Consider the following 23,875-nt stretch of genomic DNA (forward strand, 5'->3'; position numbering starts at 1 on the left):
TAAGTCCCATCCTGCTCTTCAAGAAGTCAGTATCAAACTCTCTACTGACAGGAGGACTTAAAGCAGGACTTAAAAATGAAAGATCATAATCCTGCAAAAATGAATTTCACCACTTAATCCATTTTTCATTGTGATCTCAGTTCGGGAGAAAGAAAAACCAACTGGCTGAAATACTTTCGTATTGCTCCCGAGTGCCTCACGTTCCCCTGTCGCTACATCCCAGTCGACAGTGAGACTGCGATACCGGAGGAAGTTTTGTTTTCAGTGTAAGTACTTTGGTGCAGGGATCATTACTAGTTTTCTGTCTCTGTTGTGGGCGATTGTGGCAGGTAGCACTAGCACAATGCAAAGCTTTATATGATGAACAGAAGCAGCTATGTGAGCTACAAAACAAAAATAAGAGTATTATGTTTTCCCTAAAGCAGACTGTTCCAAGAGAACAAGACGTGTTCTGCAGTGACAACCATGCAATTGAATTCTCAATGCAGCTATGTAACAAGAAAAGAAAGTCATCCAGGTAAGTTACTCTTCTACTGAAACCTGGTATGTGTTAAGTGCACCTCTAAGACACGAAAAAAGCTGCTTCTTTTCAGTACCTGTTGTGTGTTACTGGAATACATGCAACGGCTATACATCACAAAGGCTGCTGTTGGTGGCAAGAAACTTTATACTAATAGAAATGCCTCTACTGAAATGTCATTTTAAAGTATTTTGATCAACCTGCAAAAGTTTTTCAGTAATGTTTAGTGCAAGAAACACACTAGAGAATATTTAACTTTATCAAAAAGGCAAAAGCTAAAGATGCTGTGCCAGGAAATATAGATCCTAATTGGCAACACTGTACTTAAGAAAGCAATTTACATAGATAAGCCACATTTTTACAAGCACCTGCAAGATTTCACAAATCCCTGTGTGGCAATAAGGAAGCTTTAATTGGTTATTTTTTCAAATTACTTGTTACAACTTGCTCTTCTTATTCACCATCCCTACATCCTCTTAACATTCCTCCCCTTCCTATTGATGTTCAAATTGACTGAAGGATGGTTTCCAAACCACTGCTGAGAAGTTAATGCCTTGCGATTACGTTCCCATAGCAACTGAACTTTCTGCTAGGGCTCTGTCAACTGCAGGCACTCTTCTGTCGTCTTCGTATGTCAAGTCTTTCCCAACTACAGATACTCCTCTTGCCAAATTCAATCTTTTGAGATGGGAGGGGGGATCACAAAAATCCTGTTAGAAAGATTTTTCCACGAAGCAATTTATGTTATTTTTCTGGAAGTATATTTATTCTAGATTTGTGACCCTGTGCATGCTGTGGTGTTCTAGACAATTACACTAGCGTATTTTTCATTAGAGAAGGATGGTCTAAGTTAAATTAAATCTATGCTGCTATTCAGCTACATAGACAACCTGCCTGAACCATTTACCCATATCCTGAGTTATTATTAAACTTTTCATTTCCCCATTTTTATGCAAACAAATCCTACAGTACAGAAAAAGAAGAAAAAAAAAAATCAGTGTTCTACATTAACTGATAAAATGCGTCTCAGCAAAAAAGCAGGGAAACTGGAAACAAACTTTAACCTTATTTCTATGCAACAAATCTCCAGAAGTGATCAAAAGAGCCAGCAAACTGTATTAAGAGTTGTTTGAGATAAAGAATCGGATTGTTCCTCCAAACATCAGCAATCAGCTGCAATCAGAAACAGCCCAGTGCCATTCTCCTCTCTTCCTGGCAGTTTAAAAACATGTTAGCTGCACTTTCTTTACCTAAATCAGACTTACATACAGCCTTTTAAAAAAATCCTTCCGGTGCAGAGGAACAAAAGCACAAGTACCCTATTACGCTACCACTGGCGAGCTATTCGGTCACATCACGCAGCTGAACCTCCCTCTCCCGCTTAAAAGCAAGCCACGACCCCTTCCACTTCAGATCTAGTTTCACAGGCAGGGATTTACCTTCTGATAATAATTCTTCAGGCTAAGTCCATTCCGCCCTCAGCCCGGCGAGCCCGGCTCCGTTCAAACTGGGAGCAGCACCAGAAGCGATGTGCGGACGGACAGCTGGTGTCACCGGAGCAGCTCGCAGCGCAGCGCCTGGAACTGCCCCCAGCCCCACGCCTCCGCCGCTCTCACTCACGCACCCTCCTGCGCACACCCACCAAACCAAGCACATGATCCTCCCCGCACACGAAACCCACGCCGGTAGTGACTTGGCCAACCCATCCCGCAAAAAGCACAGGGGGAAGAACCCCGGCCCAGGGAGGGGCAGGACCATTTCTCACCACTTGTGTGTCACTATTTGATGTTGATACAACTCAGAACATTTTTCCCTTGGGGAGAGGCGTCTGCCGAGAATGAAATCAGTGCTCTCTTTCTCTAATAGTGACTAAATACTACTTCCACGGCTTCTGAAGAATTCATACAGCCTCCTGGGTGTCAGTCTAGTTTTGTCAGAAACACTTAGTTACAGCGAAATGGTAGTGTAGTCCAGTTCAGGTTAATGCAGGCAGAGTGCTGCGGCCACTTCTCACACTGATACGTGCCCCGTTCAGCCTGTTTGCATATTTTGGGTGAGATGACGCTTCAGACAGACTCTGTGGACACTTGATGAATTTACAGTGGGCCCTCTGCACTGACCTATTTGATCTCTCCACAGGTATTTTCCATATTCAAAAGCCCCGTGGTCTGCAGCGTACACCTGTCCAACTCAGAGAGCAAACAATCACAGCATGCGCTCCTGCTTTTTCTTACCATTTACCTGGGACATGCAGGCAATGTGTTCGTGTTTTCTTATTTATTGTAACAGCAGTAAAATTAAACAGAAACAAAGCAGATCACAGAACTAACAAAGCATGCACTAAACCCCACTGCTTCTTTTTATGTGCTGTGTAGCCTTTTCCCCTGCATTTTTGCAGTGTGTGAAGATAACAATGTTGACTGGGAGATACTGGTTGAGAACAAAATTTCTCCCAAGCCTATAAGACACCCAAACCAGTAGATGCCTAGTGATACGAAAACTGAATGATAATTCATTCTTCAGGGATGTTATTTATCACAACTTTAATGTACCACCAAAACCAAACTCGTTTGGATTCATCATATCAACAGTCTTTGTTCAATTCATCATTTGCTTCATTTCTAAAAGTGTTTAAAATTTTAAATCACCTTAACCTGTGTTACCAGTACAGGTTGCGTCATTAAAGTCTGGTAAATGACATGTTTTGTGATACTTCCTGGATAACCACTATGAAAACAGCCTTGCTAAATATTTCATTCAGCAGAAGAATATGTTAGCCTTTCATTTAATATTTCTGGATGGACAGGAAATAAATCTCTGTTTGTTTTAAGCGATTCTTCACATGGTTCCTCCATCTAGAAAGCGTACTGGTACAAGAACACAGGACCAGATGCACGAACGTACTGAAGTACCTAACTAAACTCTGTACTGCGCAGATCTTTGCAGAGAAGGGTGACGTTTTCACATGAGCTATGAGCCTAAACCTCCCTAAAATAAATTACTCAAACATGTGGGCCACTGAGTTTCCCTGAAAGTCAAGCAACTGAAGTATCTGAATACTAATACTCACATGAGCAAAGCTGCTTGCATGGTTAAGTGTTGGCAGAAGGCACATCCTTGGACAACTTAAACAGGGACTGTTTGAATAAATCATTTGTAGTTCATATGGGAAACAGCAATGTTGTTACTGTCACTTACTTGTTTTTTATTTATTTAGAACAGACTCATCCACATGTAAAGAATCAGCAAAAACTTCTCTGAACCCCTCACAGCACAGGTTTCTAAATCTAGTTTTGAAAACAACACTTGAAGAAACTTACAGGCTCCTCTCGCTCACATTCTTTGCTTCTTAAATATTGATACAGTTTCCTTACACAACCACAGCCCCTTTCACTGTTTGTTTGTTTTTTTGTCCTCCCATAATTACTGTTATTTATTTTTAACTTCAGAAGTCAAGGTGTTTCAGAATTGACATCTCTCTGAGTTAGTTGCAGCACAGATGAAACATCTTAAAATTCTGTCAAATTAAAAGTAGCAGTATCTACAAGTACTAAACCTCCTTCATATTAAGTACCATGTCTTAAATTACTACTCCTCTTTAAAATCAGGGGAAGCTCAGCATAAATTACAGTATCAAAAACACATTTAGAACTTGACCTTGCAGGCTGAAGTCAAGGGAGCCTTCTGGTGCTCTGGCATTTCTCTTTTCAGGTCCATCTGTTAAAATGGCGTTATGCCACTGCCTACAAGGTGGGGTACAAGTTTCAGCAGTGCACAGGAAACAACAACAAGGCAGGCAGCAGCTCATCAGAAGAGGAACTCAAGCTATGCACAGCCAGGAGAAATCACACACAGTGGCTTTTGATTTGCAAATTAATATTAAGAAAGTACCATTATAAAAATAAACAGGGAGAGTAGCAAGATGGTTAAGGGATTTGATAGTGGATATATGCATCTCGATCTCTAGATGATGAGATCAAATCCTGTCCGTACCAGTAACAGCTGAAAGAAAGTGAAAATCTTCAGACTTGAATCTTATTCTCACGCTTTCTGTATGATTTCATGCAAATTATCCATCTATTTCTGCCCTGATGTCTTCTCTCTGCAGAACTAAAAGAATACCACTTTGAAGTTTTGTAAAACCCTTTGGATAAGCAGAGATGAAATACATGGGTACAGGCATGGTCCACCATTCTCTGAAGTCAACGGAAAGCTTCTCATTGATTTAATGTATTTTGAATTCAACCCTAGACGAACAGTTATACTGTGTATGATAACCACATTAGACAAAAATCATTTAGGTCAGCATCTTTCAAATAGCTAAATACGTGTTTAAGTTTAGTTAGACTTGTGGAGTTACACGTGTCTACACAGAAATTCACAGCATTAGGATCAGATGGACATCTTTCAATAGGCAGGCCTTGAAGCTACAAAAACTTTAGCTTAGTGGAAAGTCTACGTGAAAATGTTTTTCACCAGAGTTAATGGGAAATGAGTAATTTTTCATAAATAAAGATTCCTTTCTGCTGGAGAAATCCAAGGAAGAACACTGATCTCTGTTGCCTTGATGACATTATCCCGAAATACTCAAGTATTAAAGTATCCAGTATGCTCAAGAAAGTTGGCAGTATCTATTTTACATTGGATATTTCTCACAATTATTGTGCTATCATCTATTATTATTTGTCACAGAAATATATGTGCCAAATAATACATGAGAAATATCTGAGTTGACTTACATGCACATGGTATTTTTCTTGCATATTTTCACGGCTACTGAAAGTTGTTAGATCTATGGCCTAGAAAAAAAGAGCATTCTTCCATGGTGTGTGGATATTAGCAAAATAAGTGCTGTTTTTCTAGTAATTAATTTCTAAACTGGGCAGAGGAATCACCTCTACAGAATGGCTGGAGGAATTCCATCCTCTCAAGGCTTAAATCTCAAGGTCTGCAGCCAAACCCTGGCCTTTCTGACAGGCTTTGCTGAGGGAGCCTACCAGGGGCACGGCATAACTCCTTCTGAGATGAAGGCGCTCAGGTTCACAGCAGGAGTGGTTGTCTCTCTTGCTGGCTGTTCATTGTAGCAGACCGAAAGCCTGATTTTTCAGAGGTACTAAGCCATGCTGAGGGACAAAAACGAGCAGCAGCTGCAAGCCTGCAATGCTGCAAAGTATCTCAATTTCTCTCTAAACAAAAAAATTAATCTCTTACTGGAAAAATAGATACCACTAGCCTCTGTGAACCCACAGCTAAGTTTCATGCTTTCATTTCCCTTCAGTTTTTCACCTGACTGTCCCAGATGTAATAACAATGAACAGAAAATCAACCAGCACTACAGTGGCATGCTGCTAATCGCTTCTGATCCATTAGAGGGAAGCATTTGTATAAAATGTACTATATACTTCCCATCATTCTCTTCCAGTCATTTCTTCGGATGAAGATGATGAAATAGCATACCCTGCTCCTGACACAACTTATTTTATTGACAAATAAAATGAAAGATACTGATCAGTGAATTTACTACTACTATTTTTATTAACAAAGACAAAATACAAAGTGTTTTGTTTTTTTCCCCACCGGACATTAGTAGGTATAACTTGGGCAGGTCAGCGATGCCATAACCTCTACCTAGACAGTTCCCATAATTGTGCTACTTCACACCAAGAATGTGGTTTCCTTCCCAAGAAAGGCAGCAGGACAAGAGACAACCCACATGATATAAATCATCAAAAATATCCAACTTTGCCAAAGAAACATTGCCAAAGAAAACAAAGAGGGAAGACAGTAATCCTTCTGTGAGAATCTCCAGCTTCATCTAAATTAAAGCTTCAGGGGTACTGAAAGGTTGCGGGTGATTTCCTGTACAGGATAAGGAGACTGTTAATTGTCCTGCCTTAAACAGGTCTGCAGCCATCCTTGAACTGTGGCATCCTGCTCTGTGAATTATCTCCCGTGGCCCTGTGGCTGCTTCCGATCTCTCAACTCCGTTGTTACCAGAGGATTTATGCCATGCTCTGACCTCATCCTTTAGACTACCTTTTCTGCCCAAAGGGGACACATGTGCTGATGTATGATTTTGTTATCCTAAGTTTTGACTTATTAGTTCCTTTAGTCTAATTTAGAGACATTAGTACTGCCCCTTCAGAACCGTGCATCTCCGACAGTGTAAAAGGAGCCAAGAAGGAGCCAAGAAACTAGCCCATGGTTCTGATAAATTTCTGATTATTGAATGTCAGCCGCTTATCTGTATCTTCTAATCCTTTCAAGCACTATCTAATGTCAGTAAGCACTTGAATGTCTCTCCTGCATCTGCATTCCCAGATGATACACGGAGAACTCTATTCATGGACTGTCCCGGCTGCTAATGTACACTGTAATGCAGTTCAGCCAATGTCTGAACGGCCTCCTTGACTACACAGGACTAATTTTTTTTGTGAAAATTCCTCAGGACTTTTTCAATATACACCTTTCAGACAGTATTCAGCCTTCAAATGTAATTTGAACATACCAGGAAAGAGTTGCACTATATGAGTAATTCAACTTCTACAGGCTTTAGAGCAGTTTGGTCTCAGTTACATATTGAAAACTACTGCTGCCCTCTACTGTATTACTATAGGCTGTGCCTCTGGTAATCAATGAAAGCCACAAATACGCAATTAAAATTTCTAGTCTTACCCAGAACTTTGCATGCTTAATATTTCCATGTACCGATAAGATCACTCACTGGGTCTGTTTCTAACCCACCAACATAATCTGATTCTGCAGGCCCTAGGTCAAATACAAGGATGATGAGGGGACTGGAGCATCTGTCCTATGAGGAAAGGCTGAGGGAGCTGGGCTTGTTCAGCCTGAAGAAGGCTGAGAGGGGACCTAATAAATGCTTATAAATATCTGAAGAGTGGGTGTCAGGAGGATGGGGCCAAACTCTTTTCAGTGGTGCCCAGCAACAGGACAAGGGGCAATGGGCACAAACTGAAGCAGAGGAAGTTCCGTCTGAACATGAGGAAGAACTTCTTCCCTCTGAGGGTGACGGAGCCCTGGCACAGGCTGCCCAGGGAGGTTGTGGAGTCTCCTTCTCTGGAGATATTCAAGACCCACCTGGACAAGATCCTGTGCAGCTGGCTCTAGGAGACCTGCTTTGGCAGGGGGGTTAGACTAGATGACCCACAGAGGTCCCTTCCAACCCCTAACATTCTGTGATTCTGTGAAATGGAAAAATCTTTATCTTTTTTATCTCATTTTGACTCTTAGAAGAGGTAGATCATGCAAGAGTTTAGACATGTTTCATTGCTTCAGCAAAATGTTGTCTCTTCTGATAATAAATAGCCATCAGAAGAGGAAGAACTATGGAGTGAGAAACCAACCTTGGGGCCAAAATGACCGCATCAAGGTCCTGCCCGGGACACAATGTCTCTGATAATCTGAACTTTATCTTAGATTATGAGGGACAGCTAAGTCCTAGTTCAATTGAACTAGTCTTTCCTTAGTCCAAACTTAGTTATGAAAGGATATGGCTCACGATCCTCGTTTCTTTCTCACTGATGCTAGGATGAGTAACAATGAGTGCAACCTTGCTATATTCATACCCACTATGCAACAGATCCAAATAGGAATAGCTTGTTTCTTCCCAGCTCTCCACAGATTCCAGTAACTTCCTCTTTTCCCACTTTCGTCTCCATGCCTCTGAACAGGCTGCAATGCTTGCAGGTTAGAGCACTTATGTGCTTCTAAAATAATTTTCGAATTTTTTTATGCTTCCTGCCATGGTTTAGCCTGCCTGGACACCAGGTGCCCACCAAAGGCGCCCTATCACTCCCCTCCTCAGCTGGACAGGGGAGAGAAAATACAATGACAGGCTTATAGGTTGAGACAGGGACAGGGAGATCGCTCAGCGACTACCATCATGGGCAAAACAGACTCTGCTTGGGGAAATTAATTTAATTTATTGCCAGTCAAATCAGAGTAGCATAGTGAAAAATAAAAATGAAACCTTAAAACACCTTAACCCCACCCCTCCTTTTTTCCTGGGCTTGACTTCACTCCCGATTTCTCCACCTCCTCCCCCCAGGCAGCGCAGGGGAAGGGGAATGGGGATTGCGGTCAGTTCATCAAACTTTGTCTCTGCTGCTCCTTCCTCCTCACACTCTGCCCCTGCTCCAGCGTGGGGTCCCTCCCATGGGAGACAGTTTGCCACAAACATCTCCAATGTGAGACCTTCCCACGGGCTGTAGCTCTGCACAAACTGCTCTAGTGTGGGTCCCTTCCATGGGCTGCAGTCCTTCAGGAACAGGCTGTCCAGTGTGGGTCCCCCACGGGGTCACAAGCCCTGCCAGCAAACCTGCCCCAGTGCGGGCTCCTCTCTCTATGGGGCCACAGGTCCTACCAGGAGCCTGCTCCAGCACGGGATCTCCATGGGGTCACAGACTCCTTCGGCAACCCCCCGCTCTGGCGTGGGGTCCGTTCCACGGGCTACAAGTGGATATCTGCTCCACCGTGGGCCTCCATGAGCTGCAGGGACACAGACTGCCTCACTGTGGTCTTCACCACAGGCTGCAGAGGAATCTCTGCTCCGTCGCCTGGAGCACCTCTTCCCCTTCCTTCTTCACTGGCCTTGGTGCCTGCAGAGCTGTTTCTCTCACATGTTCTCACTCCTCTCTCCTGCTGCAAAATGCTGTTAGGCAGGTTATTTTCCTCTTCTGAACTACGCCATCCCAGAAGTGCTACCACTGTCACTGATGGACTCAGCCTTGGCCAGCAGCGGGCCCATCTTGGAGCCAGCCGGCATTGGCTCCGTTGAACATGGGGGAAGCTTCTAGCAGCTTCTCACTACCTTACTACCCCTTACTACCAAAACCTTGCCACGCATACCTGATACATTTCCCAATCTCACAAATCCAATTACTTCTGTCCTGTAGTGCTTCCTGCACTGGAATGCAACTGTGGTGTCACCAATACATAGCACTAAGCTGAAAAACTCATCCGTAGCCGGGAATAGATAAGCAGATAGTAGCAGACCACTAGATTAAAGCCAGAGACACAACCTTCCTATTCAAGGGAAAACTCAAGACTGTTCTTGCTAATTATCTACGTGGGTCTTCAAAGGAATTAGACACACATTGCAAAGGAGGCAGATTAGCATCCTGGCTAATTAGAAAACTGTACTTCCTTCCAGTAGATGCAGTGACAAATGCACTGGGTGTCCACACGTGTTCCAAGTCCCTCATTTGATGGCTACTATCCTGGTTAATATTCTGAATACTGAACCAGAGAAACCTCCAGAACTAAAACCACAAAGCTGTTACCAGTTTACATCAAACCTGAAACTTCTCATACGAGGGCTGACACAGTCCTGTATCTGTAGCAGATGGGACACCAAAAAGAGAACCTGTAACACATATTCACTAGCAAATTCCAGCTGCTTTTATTTACGTAACACTTTCAGGTTTATTTTCTGCACATCCCACACATCCAGTTTCTTCACAAAATACATCTGTAACTGAAGTTCTTTGCATTTCCCCATTTCTTTCACAAACTTTATCATGTAAATGCTTTTTTTTTCCAGGAGTATTAAAAATCATGAAAGCTGGAGTCAAGCCATACAGCCCAGGTTCAGACTTGAGCTCAAAGCCCAGGTTCTTTCCACCGAACAGACTTTCCTATTGCAAAATGAGCTAACTGTTTTGCTTCTCATATCTCAATGATAGCACAACAGGGAAGGTCCTCTGCATTTTCACCCCTTAAAACATTTCAGTGATGACACAGAGGGACCCATGCATATTTCAAGGGTTCCAGCCTGAAGGGGGCTCATCACATCCACGGGAGATGGAGATCAGTACTGACAACAAGAGATACACATCCTTCAAAAGATTTGGCCAGTTTCAGTGTGAACTCTGAGGGCTCCAACTAGGAGTTAACAAAAGAGATGGTTCAGATGTTTTCTGCCTTCTTGTTTCTGAACATACAATTTACCTCTCCAGCACAGTAGTTGTTCTCACCTTCTCAGCATCATTCGTATCACCTGGCCTCACTTGAGAACAGAAATCTCTTATGATTGCCAAAGGTGATCCCAATGCTCAAATTACCTCTATAAATATACCGAATCTGACACAGAATAAGCAATGCAATAGACTTTGCACATCACCATTAAAATAGAAACATAGAAATTGCACATCTATAGAAAACGGTGCAATTAATTCCCTATCACATACTTGTCCTGATGACTGCAAAGGTAAAAGACTGAAAATATTTCTGAAAATTAGCAACTTTGCCCTAAAATCAGCAGAAAAAAAAACTTTCTTCTGAGAATTTTTTGTATTTGCAGTTGCATGAGCACATAATGGAACACGGCCCAATTCTTAAACTCTAGTTTACAAAACACCTACCTCTAGGACTTTCCCAGTAATGAACTGGTGACATGCTTCACACTTAACTCCAAAGAGAACTTGATAGTCCTTTTCACAATAAGGAACACCATCTCTGAAAAAGAATATCCACAAGTTACAAACCACCTTTTAATAAATAGGTTATAGCATGACTTGCACTTTCCCTTGTCTTCAGTCTTAAACTCTTACACCCAGCAATAGCCAAATGTGAGAGAATTCAAGCAGCCTACTTTGTAGTAGAAGAAAAAAAAAATCATATTCTCATTAGTGCCTCAGAATCATTCCTTTAATTCCCACTGAGAAAAGGCATCCAGTACAAACCACTGAAGTAAGTCTCATTCTTTAGAACAGGCTCTCTACACCTACAGATGGTGCAGTTCTATGGAATCAGTGGAACTATATTCACGGGGATGAGAGAAGATCAGAGTCTTTATCACAGGCAAGTATTTTTTGTTCAGCACAAAAATATTTGGTAGTCTGCAAGAATATAAGCAGTTACTTTTAATGGTAAGGTTATGTAGTGTTTTAGTACTAATAAGGAACATACAGTAAAAGTGGAAATACTAGTCAGTTTAGGAGTATTTCTTAGGCACTAAACTTCTGTTGAGAAATTGCAGATGCTACTTTTTATTAAATATTATACACCCCCAAATGACAGGTTTGTGAAAAATACGTTTCCCTACTTTTTCTTTTTGTTATATGGGAGGAACAGAGATTGCAACTTCATTCCCCCAATTTTGTCATTACACCACTCTTCCCCATTCTCTTCCTCTACCCTTCCTTCCACTCAAAACTCTTGATTAGTTTCTCATATGGAGATGAGAAACACAGTGTCAGGTCAACCACACCATCATATTTACTCTATTCTTTAGCAAAGGCAAGCAATGGTCTTCCTTTTTTCCTCAAAATCACACATTGGAAAGCAAAATGGCACAAAGTTTTGTCTGGCTAACACAGAAAACATGCAGGAATTCACCTAATCCTTTGTGGGAACATGAAGATATACCCCCTTCCATACTGGTATTAAATACAGACTGTTATCACAAAACACCACCTTTCAGTTGTTCTGTTTAGTTTATTTTACCAACTCAGTTCTCACTGGGAACTAAGATTTTGGTGTATAAGGAAAGGTGGTCAAAACTAGATTTCGAAAGGTGAACTTTGCTGTGAGGTCTTCATTGGCAACAAGAACTCACACCAAGAGTGCAGAAGAGATGCAGAGGTTACTTACTTGCTGATGTATTCCCCAGTCAGGACCTTCCCACAGGCCTTGCACTTAAAGCACCCCAGGTGCCACTGCTTATCCAGAGCTAGCAGTGCTTGTCCATTTTTTATGTCTCTTCCACAGCCTGCACAATCTGCAAATAAACAAACAAATGCATTTGTTGTCAGTTACTTGGTTCATTAATTCTCATTAACCACCCACCAATTGCTACACTTGGTAACCAAATAAGAGAATTACACAGCAATGCAAAGACATGTCTTCCTTTCCTCAGACACTCCTGGGTCCTGCATGAAGATTCAGTCTTTGCCATTACAGACATACTCAGCAGAAGAGGGAAAGTACCTCTTCTGGTTTGCATGCTGTTTACGATTCAAAGACTGCCAGGCAAGCTCTGTAGAAGCTTCAGACTTTGCTAGGAATGAGCTACGTAAATTATCACTCAGAGAAGTTCCCGTCTTCCAAAGCAATCAGTGTTTGTTCTCGTTTTGCTTTTAGCAAAATCTCTACCGCTTACACGAAGCCGAACAAGGCGGCCGGGCGAGCATCGCCAGGCTGCTGCTCGTCCCCGTTGGGTGGCAGCAACGCCCGACGCGCGCACCCAGCTCAGGGGCGGCAGCACCTCGCAGCCAGGGACCCCGGAGAGGAGACCTTCTCCCTTCTCCAGGGAAGAGACCTTCTCCCTTCTCCTCCGGGGAGGGCCCAGGGCAAGGGTGGCAGCCGTGCGGCAGCAGTGAAGGCTGCACAGCAGGGCACCTGCAGGCGTGGGGAACTGCAGTTCTCACGGCCCCTACTCAGCAGGACTCTCGCTCAGGGATTTTGGTACTGCCTCGGTAGTCGACACTCACTTTTCACCGCGATTCTGAAAGACTCTTTGATGGCAGAACACGAACCTGAAGGCAGGAGCACTGAATGCCCTCTGTCCCAGAGGATGCCACAATGTCTTATGACACATCAGAAATCTTTGGCTCAGCGCCAAGCTCCCATCGCTCTCCATTCAAACACAAAATACTCAAAGAGATTTACTGGTAAGGGGCAATTCAGCACGGTAACATCTGAAGAAACTGATGTGGCAGACAGCGCTGAACTGCAGGGGTTGTGCTACAGCTTCTGTGCCCAGCCTCAGGGGACAGAGGGACAGGAAGGCCTGGAAGACCAGTGAAGCGGAAAAGGGAATACCCATCAGCTGAGGCACACATGGAAGCCACAGAGAAGACAGCCTGGAATAAAGGATTTTCCATATTTTATTATCCCCAAACTCGGTGTTCCTTTGGTGTATGTAACATCCTCTCCACGTGCCTGAAACATCAACAAAAAGCAACAGATCGAGAGACCATGAGGAACAGAGCGATCTGAGCAGCCACAGCCCAGGCACCTGGGAAAAGATCATCCTGGATGCACTGCTCGAGCTGAATGAACAGGTATAGTCCGAAAGCCTTCATCTCCTCACAGGCTTACAGCGCAGGCAACACCACACCTTGCAAAAGGGTGAGTCCGAGTTTATCATCACAATTTATAATGGGAAGAGAATCACTCCTCCTGACGTGAAAGGGCCTGGCTTTTGTTTGCTACAGCATGGGCCAAGAGAGCCCCAAGTATATGCTGTGCATTCCTGCTATCCAGGTCATCACTTGCAGCACGTCCTTCTATCTGTCAGTGTTGTTGTTCTTCTCAAATCACTTAAGAAAAAAAAAATGGGAAAAAGGGACTAAGCATCGTAGTATCTTATAATAAAATGCAAGTCACACACTGTTGACACAACTTGGACTCGAAAAGCAACCCTGAGATGTCCCAACACCACGACTTTGCTCTAGAGGACAAATGTTACAAATTGAAATCACGAAATGACAAGGACTGACAGCATGTAACAGATCCCTCTGCTCTCCCCTGCCAGCCACTCCTTAACAACAGCAAAGGCTGGAACAGATCACCAAGGGAGTCTCTGGAAATTCCAGCGTGGGACTGAGGAGGGGACAAGCAAACATCTGTCAGGATGGCTTTGGGACGCCGATCTTGCCTCTGATTTTGGGAGGATGCTACATCATCTCTCAAGGTCCCCTCCAGCCTATGTTTTCTTATGCTAAATCTGAAACCCTGTAATCTGCCTGCCGACTGTCACAACAAATGGGATCTTTCTGCCAGTCTCAGTGGGTCCCAAACTGCAGTTTCCAACAGCAGCCATTTCTCAGCTTCCTCGCACCAGCTTCTCCCTAGTGTGCCAGGTTCCACATTCCTGACCTGGGGTCCTGCCCAACTGGGATACATTCCCTGTTAAATTAATCCCTCACAAAATCGGCTGTATTTTCCATGGTTTTTTTCAGCTTCCATGAAGATGAAATTTCTCAGATACAGAATCAAGAAACATATTTTTAAAGCACTCAGTTTTGCTGCTAACTGCATTTCTGAAGCAGTCAGAAAAGAAAAATTGCCTTACACAAAAGGTCTACCCAGTCACAGAATCACAGAATGGTTTGGGCTGGAAGGGACCTTATAAACCATCTAGTTCCAACCTCCCTGCCATGGGTAGGGACACCTTCCACCAACCCAGGTTGCTCAAAGCCCCGTCCAACCGGGCCTTGAACGCTTCCAGGGAGGGGGCAGCCATGGCTTCTCTAGGCAACCTCTTCCAGTGCCTCACCACCCTCATTGTAAAAAATTTCTTCCTTATATCTAATCTAAAGCTACCCTCTTATAGTTTAAAGCCATTACCCCTTGTCCTACCACTACATGCCTTTGTAAAAAGTCCCTCTCCAGCTTTCCTATAGGCCCCCTTGAAGTACTGAAAGGCCGCAGTAATGTCTCCCTGGAGCCTTCTCTTCTCCAGGCTGAACAGCCCCAACTCTCTCAGCCTTTCCTCATAGCACAAGTGTTCCAGCCCTCTGACCATTTTTGTGACCTCCTCTGGCTCTGCTCCAGCAGGTCCATGTCTTTCCTGTACTGAGGGCTCCAGAGCTGGATGCAGGACTCCTGGGGGGGTCTCACCAGAGTGGAGCAGAGGGGCAGAATTCCCTCCCTCGACCTGCTGGCTTTGTGCTGGGGATGCAGCCCAGGGTATGGTTGGCCTGCTGGCCTGCCAGCGCACATTGTCGTCTCACGTCCAGCTTTCCATCAACCAGCACCCCAAGTCCTCCTCAGGGCTGCTCTAAATCCATTCTCTGCCCAGCCTGAATTTGTGCTTGGGATTGCCCTGAGCCATGTGCAGGACCTTGCACTTAGCCTTGTTGAACTTCACGAGGCTTGCATGGGCCCACCTCTCAAGCCTGTCAAGGTCCCTCTGGATAGCATCTCTTCCCTCCAGTGTGTTGACTGTACTACACAGTTTGTTGTCAGCGGCAAACTCAATCCCACTGTCCATGTCACCAACAAAGATGTTAAACAGCACAAGTCCCAGTACTGACCCCTGAGGAACGCCACTTATCACTGGTCTCCACTTGGACATCAAGATGTTGACTGCAACTCTTTGAGTGTGACCATCCAGCCAATTCCTTATCCACCCAGTAGTCCATCCATCAAATTCATGTCTCTCCAATTTAGAGACAAGGATGTCGTGCAGGACAGTGTCAAAATGTCAAAAGTCCAGTATCTTTATTGGTGCCAAAACCAGTTGCATGGAGGAAGCAGAGATTCATGAAGTCTCTCTACCTGTTTAATTGCTTCTTGTAAGCCAAAGGTGGTGTTGTTGCACTTACTCTTGTGCTCATGTGCAATACAAGGGATTCATAACATGCTTTTATGATTGTATAGCAACAATGACATTTACTTACTCTTTCTGGGTTCCTTGAAGTGCTTCACAAGAGTAAATTAATGTCATTATTTCCATTCTGCTAATATCACAGGTATGTTGAATGTCTAGAATCAAAGCAAACTAATAGCCCAGTACTGTCTTATTAGGCTGAGATGGCTTTTAACTAAACCTGATTTTAACTCTGGCAAAACAGTTGGCTATCTACATGGAAAGCTAGCAATTATCTTTATCTCCTAAAATAGAAAGCAAATAAGGCTGGGCTAAGAAAAGACCATTTGTTCATCCAAATTCTAGAAATAAAAGCTGTTTATGATCTCAAGCCTGCATGAGGCACATTAAAGCCTTTGGCTGAATGTCATCAGCACATAGTACATACAGGCAGGATCTCAGTATCACACTAAGCACAATCTGCATGATTCTAACCTATAACCAGCACATGCTGCAAATAAAAGGGCTGTGAGGTAAGGCTAGTGGTCCACAGCAGACTTGGACTAAAAACTCTGAAAACCTTTTCCAAAATTTTATGCAATGGTTCCCACCACGCTCCCGCACCCCTTGAGCTTGAGCTTTCTTGTGCTTTCTTTTTGTCATATAACCCGGATTCTTCCCTACTCTCTCATTCCTTGCACATCCACACATTCAGCTGTGCCAGCAAAATGACGAGCAGGAGGAGGAAAGTGCAGTGTACTGGTTAAAATGCAGAGCAGTGCAGTTCCTGTATGCACTTCTGATCTAAAGAAAGGCATACCACAAAAAACGCTATGTGGAGTTACATCTGAGCTGAAGGAAGACTTAAGGCTAGCTGTTCCATGGCACTGATTCTCATAAGAAGTGGGAAGTAATACATGTTCATATGTGTGTGTTCATGCCCAGAATCTTCAGCTGTATGACAGCCATTTCTCAATAAAAGCACTGCAGTATGACTTCAGTAAGGACCCAATCAGAAGAAGGTTAACCAGTAATGTCAGGAAAATAATGTATTCCCCCAAAATCCATCCTAAGCAGGGAAAAAAAGATTGTATCTGAGAGCACTGGACATAGTTACCCAAGCCACGGTGTAGCCTCCCTGGGCCGCCTGTGATGCCAGCAGCTGCAGCCTCCACAAGCAATGTCCACTTGCTCTGACATTGCGTATAAAAATCGAATTCACTCTCTCTCATAACAGCATTAGCTGACAGCACCATTTTTTAGCCAAGCAAAAGCTTCTTACATGATTCTTTGCCAGAGATGCTTAAACATACCTGTTGTGTCTTTCACATACTCTGGCTAGGCATGCTCAATCTGAAGGTATATCCTAATGTATTTAAGCTACAGCTCTGGAAAAAAATAGCTCAGAAGGGTGTCACATTTGATGTGTCCAGACACAAAAGCAAATGCCAATGCCTGGACAAAAGGGCTATGATGTGGAGTCAGCCAGCCCAAAAGCATGGAAAAGTGGGGGGACAGGACAAGGGAAAGTAGCACGGCACTATAATATTATATACAATTAAGATCTCCACCCCCCAAGCACTTTAAGCAGCCTCACTAAAAGAGGTAGGCCAGGGTGAGCTGCCACCCATGACACCTCGCTTAGGAAGATGCGATGAGAAAACGTGTTTCCCTTTTTAGCGTCTGCATCACCCCAGACACCCAGGAGTGAAACATCCTGCACAGCAACCCGTTCGTCACCACCTAAATTAAGCGGTGGATTTTCCTCCTTTGCCTCCCGCCCCTGCTCGCAGCCAATAGCAGGGAGCCCCGATCAAAGCACAGGCGCTGGGCTCGGAGCTGATACAGCTGTATTAACCCTAAGCACACTGCATATTATTTCACCCACTCCCATTTAGATTGCTTTGAAAATGTACTAGCAAATATACCCTTAGCTCACATTCTCTTATGTAACTTATGAAAGGGAAATCATCTCTACCTGCTTTAGTCCTAATAAACATGGTTATGCAAAGCCATGTGCAGGGAGGCTTTTACATGAGCATACCAACTCTGCTCGGTGCAGGGTTAGCTCCGTGAACAGAGCTAATTGCAGTCTGACTTAACGATGCATAATTAAGTCACTAAAATGTTCCTTTCAATCCAACGGCCATTAGTGGCACATGTCTGGATAAAAGTCTGAAGCTGCCACAACCCCTGTGAGTCACAGGAATAATGCTCTTATCACACTCCTTTTGTTACTGTTCCCCTCCCTGTAAAACACAGACAAGTTAGTTTTATAAAGATAGCACCAGCAGGCTTCTGCCCTGAAACAGGTAAAGCAAAGCAGAATGAGAGGGATAATTATTATCATTATTGTACTTTTTAAAAGAAACAAACAAGTTGTCACTGGACTTGCACAGAAACACATTGCCAAACACAGCTGGACCCCAAAGAGCAAGTTAGGAGAAACAGAGACATGGAAGTGAAGAAAGAGGCATATGTTATCACTGGAGTCAAGGTCAAAAAAATCTGTAATTATAAATAACTCTTAGCCACCTTGAAAAACAACTTACGTCCCAACAATTCTTCTCTCGCAATTTGAAGGTTGCACAATTATAATTTCTGATAGAGTTAGGAAGACCACAGTTTTTCCTCAGTCACCCTGTAACCACAGATCAGGCAATGCCTTTTAGCCTTCTTTTAAAATTAAAAGTTTTGATGATATCATGCAGGCTTTTCCAGATCATCAAGATATTCCTGTGAAAGCTAAAAATACAAACTCACTTTGCCTGTTTACAGCACAATAAATGCTTTCAAAGTTTAAATCACAACCATTTGATCACCAGAGCAGTGATGAGTTCTGGAAGTCAGAGAAGGACACACAATACTGGGAATTCAACATCCAGGATTTAGACCTGAGCATGTAACCCAATGTCAGAAAGAAATGTGCAGCCAGACCGTTCCTCTTTGCCAGTGTAAGGATGGGAAACGTTTGTCAGAACAAAATGCACTATTGCCCTTTTGCTAAAGGCAAAACAAACCCATGCAGGCAGCCTCCTGCTCCTGAAATCTAACAATAAGAGGCTGGGCACGTACAATGGAGGGAAACAAATTTCCCTTGGGAAGAGGAGTATAGCTTTGACGGTTTATTATAAATGGCAAGTTGGAAAATAAATGATATTTTCAAAACAAATATTTAAAGAAAATAAAATTACTTCAGTTGATTAAATATAGAAAGAAATCACAATGGAATGAACTGACATTTTTTGCTTGACACGTAAGTCCCTGTTAACTATCTATGAGTGCCTAACATTGACTTGCCTTTTTAAGAAACTGGTTAATAGACATCTTGGATGTATCATTACTGTAAATAGCTCTTTCACAATCTGATGTAATTTACAGAGATTTGGAAAGACAAATGCTCTTCCCCAACTCTAATTTGTTAACATAACATTATCAAAGGAGTTTTATTTTTCCCCTCTGTATTGATGTAAGTATTTGTGTTAGTCTTCTACACAGGAAAAGGAAAACGTATTTCCCTTCTTTCCACATCTTTCTACACCTCCTTACCAAATGAGGCCAAACCACTTGACCTTTTAGCCTCTTACTCCTGCAAACTGTCGCTGCAAGCAACATACCACCAAGTCAGTGTTTTTCCATAACATCAGCTTCAGCCCCTTCTTCTACCCAATCTTTCATGCAGGTGTCTGAACTGAAAACCAAAGGGTGAATGAAATAGGAGGAGGAAGAAAGAGCAGATGTGCTACAAACTATGTAAGAGTTTTAAATTGTTCTGTAAAAGAAAGATACAGATTTTTTTTTTTTTTCCAGCATAGTACCACCAGAGCCCCAGCTGTAAAACTACTCTGAAGAATAAACCACTGTTAGGTATATCTGAGATTAGTCTTTACCCTGTTATTTCTTTTACTTCAATACTCAAATAGTTCCAACTGAATCCAAATTCACAATTCCAGCTCACAGTACTCCAAGTGAATTGCTCAGTTAGCAAAGCAGCTTCACTGTTTAACACCCAGCTCATGGACAGCACATTGTATCTCTTCATCTACAGTCTGTTTAGGGTAATTTTCACTTGTTTCTCTTGGAAATCAAGTAATTCAAACAGGCTACATCCTCCAACAATAGGAACGAAACATATGGCAACTTTTAGGAAGGTTTTTATGCCCTGATAACCCGTGGCAAACTAAGGTCTAGCTAACAACTAATTCCCTTTTCACATTCTTTTTAAGTGACCTCTGATTCCTGACTTACTACCTGCCAGGCTTTCTGAACATGACAATTCCCAGATACTCTTATCTCTGGAGCTCTCCTCCGACAGTTGTGTTTTCCAAGCCAGTGATGCCTCCTCATGCAACACCCATTTACTGAGCAATTCCTTGCACTTCTCCCAGAACCTTCCTTGGAATTACCTTTTGATTAATACATCTCTGGTAAAAGCTAAGGAGATGGACATGTTTTGATTCCAAGGTCAAGATGGGGTTACGCTTAGACAAATAAGAACCGATACTTAGTACACTCAAATAGTCTATTCACAATCGTTTCTGCCCAATTTACATGTAACACAAAAGTATACAAAAGAAATGGGCAAACTGGACTGAAAACACCTTCCTGCAAAACAGTAAATTTTGTGAAGGAACATTTTCTGATAGAAAACTCATAAACCAGAAACTTCCTGCCCTGCCACAACTATATTCTCAATGCAGTTGCTGCTCTGTCTTTGTCACCCAAAAGTTAGTCTATAACAATGCTTTATACACTTCCAGAGAAGGATCTAAGGCAATTTATTACAAAGCAGCAAAGAAAATACCCATCCCTGTACAGCAAGAAATAGCTGAGTAAATGGAGGCTATTCAAGCTTTTAGCCATTGTTATGAAACTTAAGCAAGGACTAAAATTAACGCAAGAAAGCAATTCAAATGATGAAAATGTCTGAAAAATTGCAAACATTATTCAAAAGAATAAACCTTCACAGAGTAATCACAAAAATGGGCCACTGTCATCCAAATGATTTACCAAGGGAAGAGCTGCGTATTCTTAGGTGTAACCTAATGGCTGTTGTCAGAAAGGAACTCTGCTTGAGTTTGCATCATTTCTCTGAATTTTGTATCATTTCATGCATGTTGATTTGCTTATTTTATTCTTAAAAAGAGGGAAGTGTAAAATTTTAGACCCACTGTATGCTCAACATATTAAGTCATAAATATAGTTGCCCTGTAACATTACCACAATCAAATTTAGATTAAAGGAAGGAGCATTAAATACTGATATTAAAAAAAAGGATGCAATTTGAAATCAGAATTTTAAATTTTAATTTTAATTAAACCAAAGTTAAAAATCCAAACGGGATCTGAAAACACAGAGAAGAAACTTGCTCTTCTTTTCCTCTCTATAAACAGATTCAGGTATGATTCGATCTGCCACTTCAAAATCTTTCAGGGCATGGTGATCCAAAGTCAATAGTTTTATAAGCTACAGATCCTTGACAAATCAGCAGGTCCAGAATTAAACTAAATTTTAATGCATTTACTTTCTTCACCTGCCTAGCGGATTTCAGGTAGTTTCCAAAATTAAAAAAAATCCACAATGCTATATCATCCATTCTAATTTAATTTCAATTTCCATTCAAATAGAGCTTGATGTAGAGCTAAAATAGTCATAAGGGGAAAAAAATATAGATGTTAAAGAATATGGTGAATTTATGAAGGGGTGTACTAGTTTAAGTAAATGTGTACAGCTACGGAGTATCCTCATGCTTATCAATTAGCCTTTTATAATTAAAAATCTAAATGTAAAACAAGGTTACAATCAATTATTCTAATCAAAGTTTCCTGGCTTCTTAGGTAAACCATGATTAAAATCAGTGATTTAAATCACAGTGTTTGAAATCAATCCACAACGATGTCTGTTGTATGTCTTGATTCTATGGTAAATCAAAAAAAGAGATACAGGACTACATGAGCTCCTTCTGTCAAATTGCCAAAACCCTAAACCAAATCTCCACTACTTAAACATAGGTATGCAGGCTTGAATGCTGCAGAAACATGTGTTTCTATATCTTTATCAGATAAATCAGGAATTATGCAAAAAGAAAATCTGTGTCTTATGGCACACAAAAATATTAAACACTTAAGGTTCAAAATTATACAAAGGATTTATAAAATTATATTTTAAAAATGCATTTTCAAAACCAAAATTATTGAGCCCATCTAAATTCCCCAGTGCATTCACTGTTTATGGATATTGTGAGGGTGTATCCCTTAACGCAAAACTGGGCTCCATGTCTCACACTACGGCCTATCCACATCTGTGCCAAGTATTTGTACAATACCTATATGTAGCTGTGACATACAGTGTGAAACTGTAGGATATTTCCTAAGAATAAGCTCATAATGATGCATTGGACGTTGCTTAACACCCTTGAAAACCCAAAATCACTGCAGATAGCTTCTTTACAAATAGGTAGCCAACTCTTCCCCTTCACCTTTTAAGTCTTCCCCATGGACTTCATGGAGTTTTCAGACAGCTCAGGAAAGAAGAACAAAGAACAAAACAATGAGAACTGAGTCAAACGTGGCTAAACAGTTACAAATCCTAGCTGCAGACTTTTCACAAGAACTATGATTAAAAGGAATTTTGTGTCCATTTTACCCATCCAGCTAACTTCTAACGGAGAAGTTTGTGGTGCCAACAGGTCAGCTTAAACATTATTTCTGAATACTGGCAACAACCACCTATATCTCTACCTAATGAAAGGAAAGTTGTGTCCCGAATATAAAACCGCATTAAGAATTGGAGTCTTTAAAGGAGAACTGTAAATTTGTTTCTTCCCCGTTCTGACACTTCACTGTTTCAAAAACAACCTCCCTTTCCCCCCACTTTCAGGGCAGTAAGGCAAAAGCTGATTCTCATTTTTTCCTGCCGACCTTCTTCTTCAGCAGGAAAGGTATGTTGGTTCTTCTCTACTTCAGCGTTGGAAGATTCACATATTTACTGGGAGCTTTACTGTATTTAATTTTAAGAGATAGGGTTACTGATTAATTAACAAAGATATCTTTCTCCCACAAATTCATTAAGCATTAAGCTTATTATTTACTCCACAATAGAGCTACGACCCCCAGTTGTGAGGCAGGATCCAACTCTGTTAGACCCTGTACTGATAGGCATGAAAGCATTTGTCCCAGAGAACTTACATTCTTTGAACCAGAACACACTGTGCCAAACAGCCAAGGACAAACATACAAAACAGTATTGTGAAACCGCCACGTGAACGCCGGCTGCTCGGGGAACAGCTGCACCAAAGATTATTTACGCGCATGTAACACTGGCCATTTGGCAAACTCTGGTCCATGTCTTGGCTGTACTGTGATGCTCTTCCACAGGAGAGGCTGTTACAAAGCAAGGGGAGTCGAAATAACTTCCCTGTGTTTCTTTCCAAACAGTACCATCACTAGATCACCACTGGATACTTGCTAGGTGATTGTAACGCTTCAATATCTTTTGGATAGGGAGTTTTTTCCTACCCATCTAGAAAGTCCACTTTTCATTTCAAATGCAATTTCTTAATCAGTTCATGCACATCACTAAAATGATCCAACCTTTCGTCAAAAAGGTAATCAGAAATAACTGAAACTTCCTTGCCAGTACCCAGACAAGGAGCCAACAGAGAAAGGGCTCAATCTCAGGCAGAGAAATAACATAACTTTCTTATTACTGAAGTGCTTTATTGTGGAAATAGTGAAGTGGAATGCCTAAGGGACAAATCTCTCTTTGAGGAAGAGGGAAATGCACTAAACTGCATTCAAAGACACGTAGTCTCTCCAGAATTTCAAAGATGATCCCCGAGCCAGAGGACTGCTGGTTCGCGTGCCACCAGCACAGGCTGCTGGGACCACCTCACGTGCCTACCCCGAGCGTGGGGGATTTCTCTATGGCTGCTCTGCTCTCAGCTGGACTTTCCAGGACACCTTCTGTGCATTCAAGAAGAAATGCAAGCCGGTGTGGTACTTTTCAACAATGAAGGTCTGACTGAACCAGCGATTTTTGTGTCCAAATGAATGCATCAGTTCACTTACCAGCTGCCT

At 42.3% G+C, this 23,875-nt stretch overlaps 1 protein-coding gene across 4 annotated transcripts in view; it reads right to left on the minus strand.

Moving 5' to 3' along the window:
• Window positions 1-23,875, minus strand: part of ABLIM1 (actin binding LIM protein 1) — a 213,833-nt gene that overhangs the window by 69,867 nt on the left and 120,091 nt on the right. For all 4 annotated transcript variants that reach the window (XM_075423804.1, XM_075423803.1, XM_075423801.1 and 1 more), the window contains 2 exons: window positions 12,134-12,260; window positions 10,903-10,996 (listed from right to left, as the gene is read on the minus strand). In XM_075423804.1, the coding sequence (XP_075279919.1) occupies window positions 10,903-10,996; window positions 12,134-12,260 (221 nt within the window). The remainder of the gene's footprint in view (window positions 1-10,902; window positions 10,997-12,133; window positions 12,261-23,875) is intronic.

This window comes from Opisthocomus hoazin, chromosome 6 (genome assembly GCF_030867145.1).
Source record: "Opisthocomus hoazin isolate bOpiHoa1 chromosome 6, bOpiHoa1.hap1, whole genome shotgun sequence".
Lineage (NCBI taxonomy): Eukaryota > Metazoa > Chordata > Aves > Opisthocomiformes > Opisthocomidae > Opisthocomus > Opisthocomus hoazin.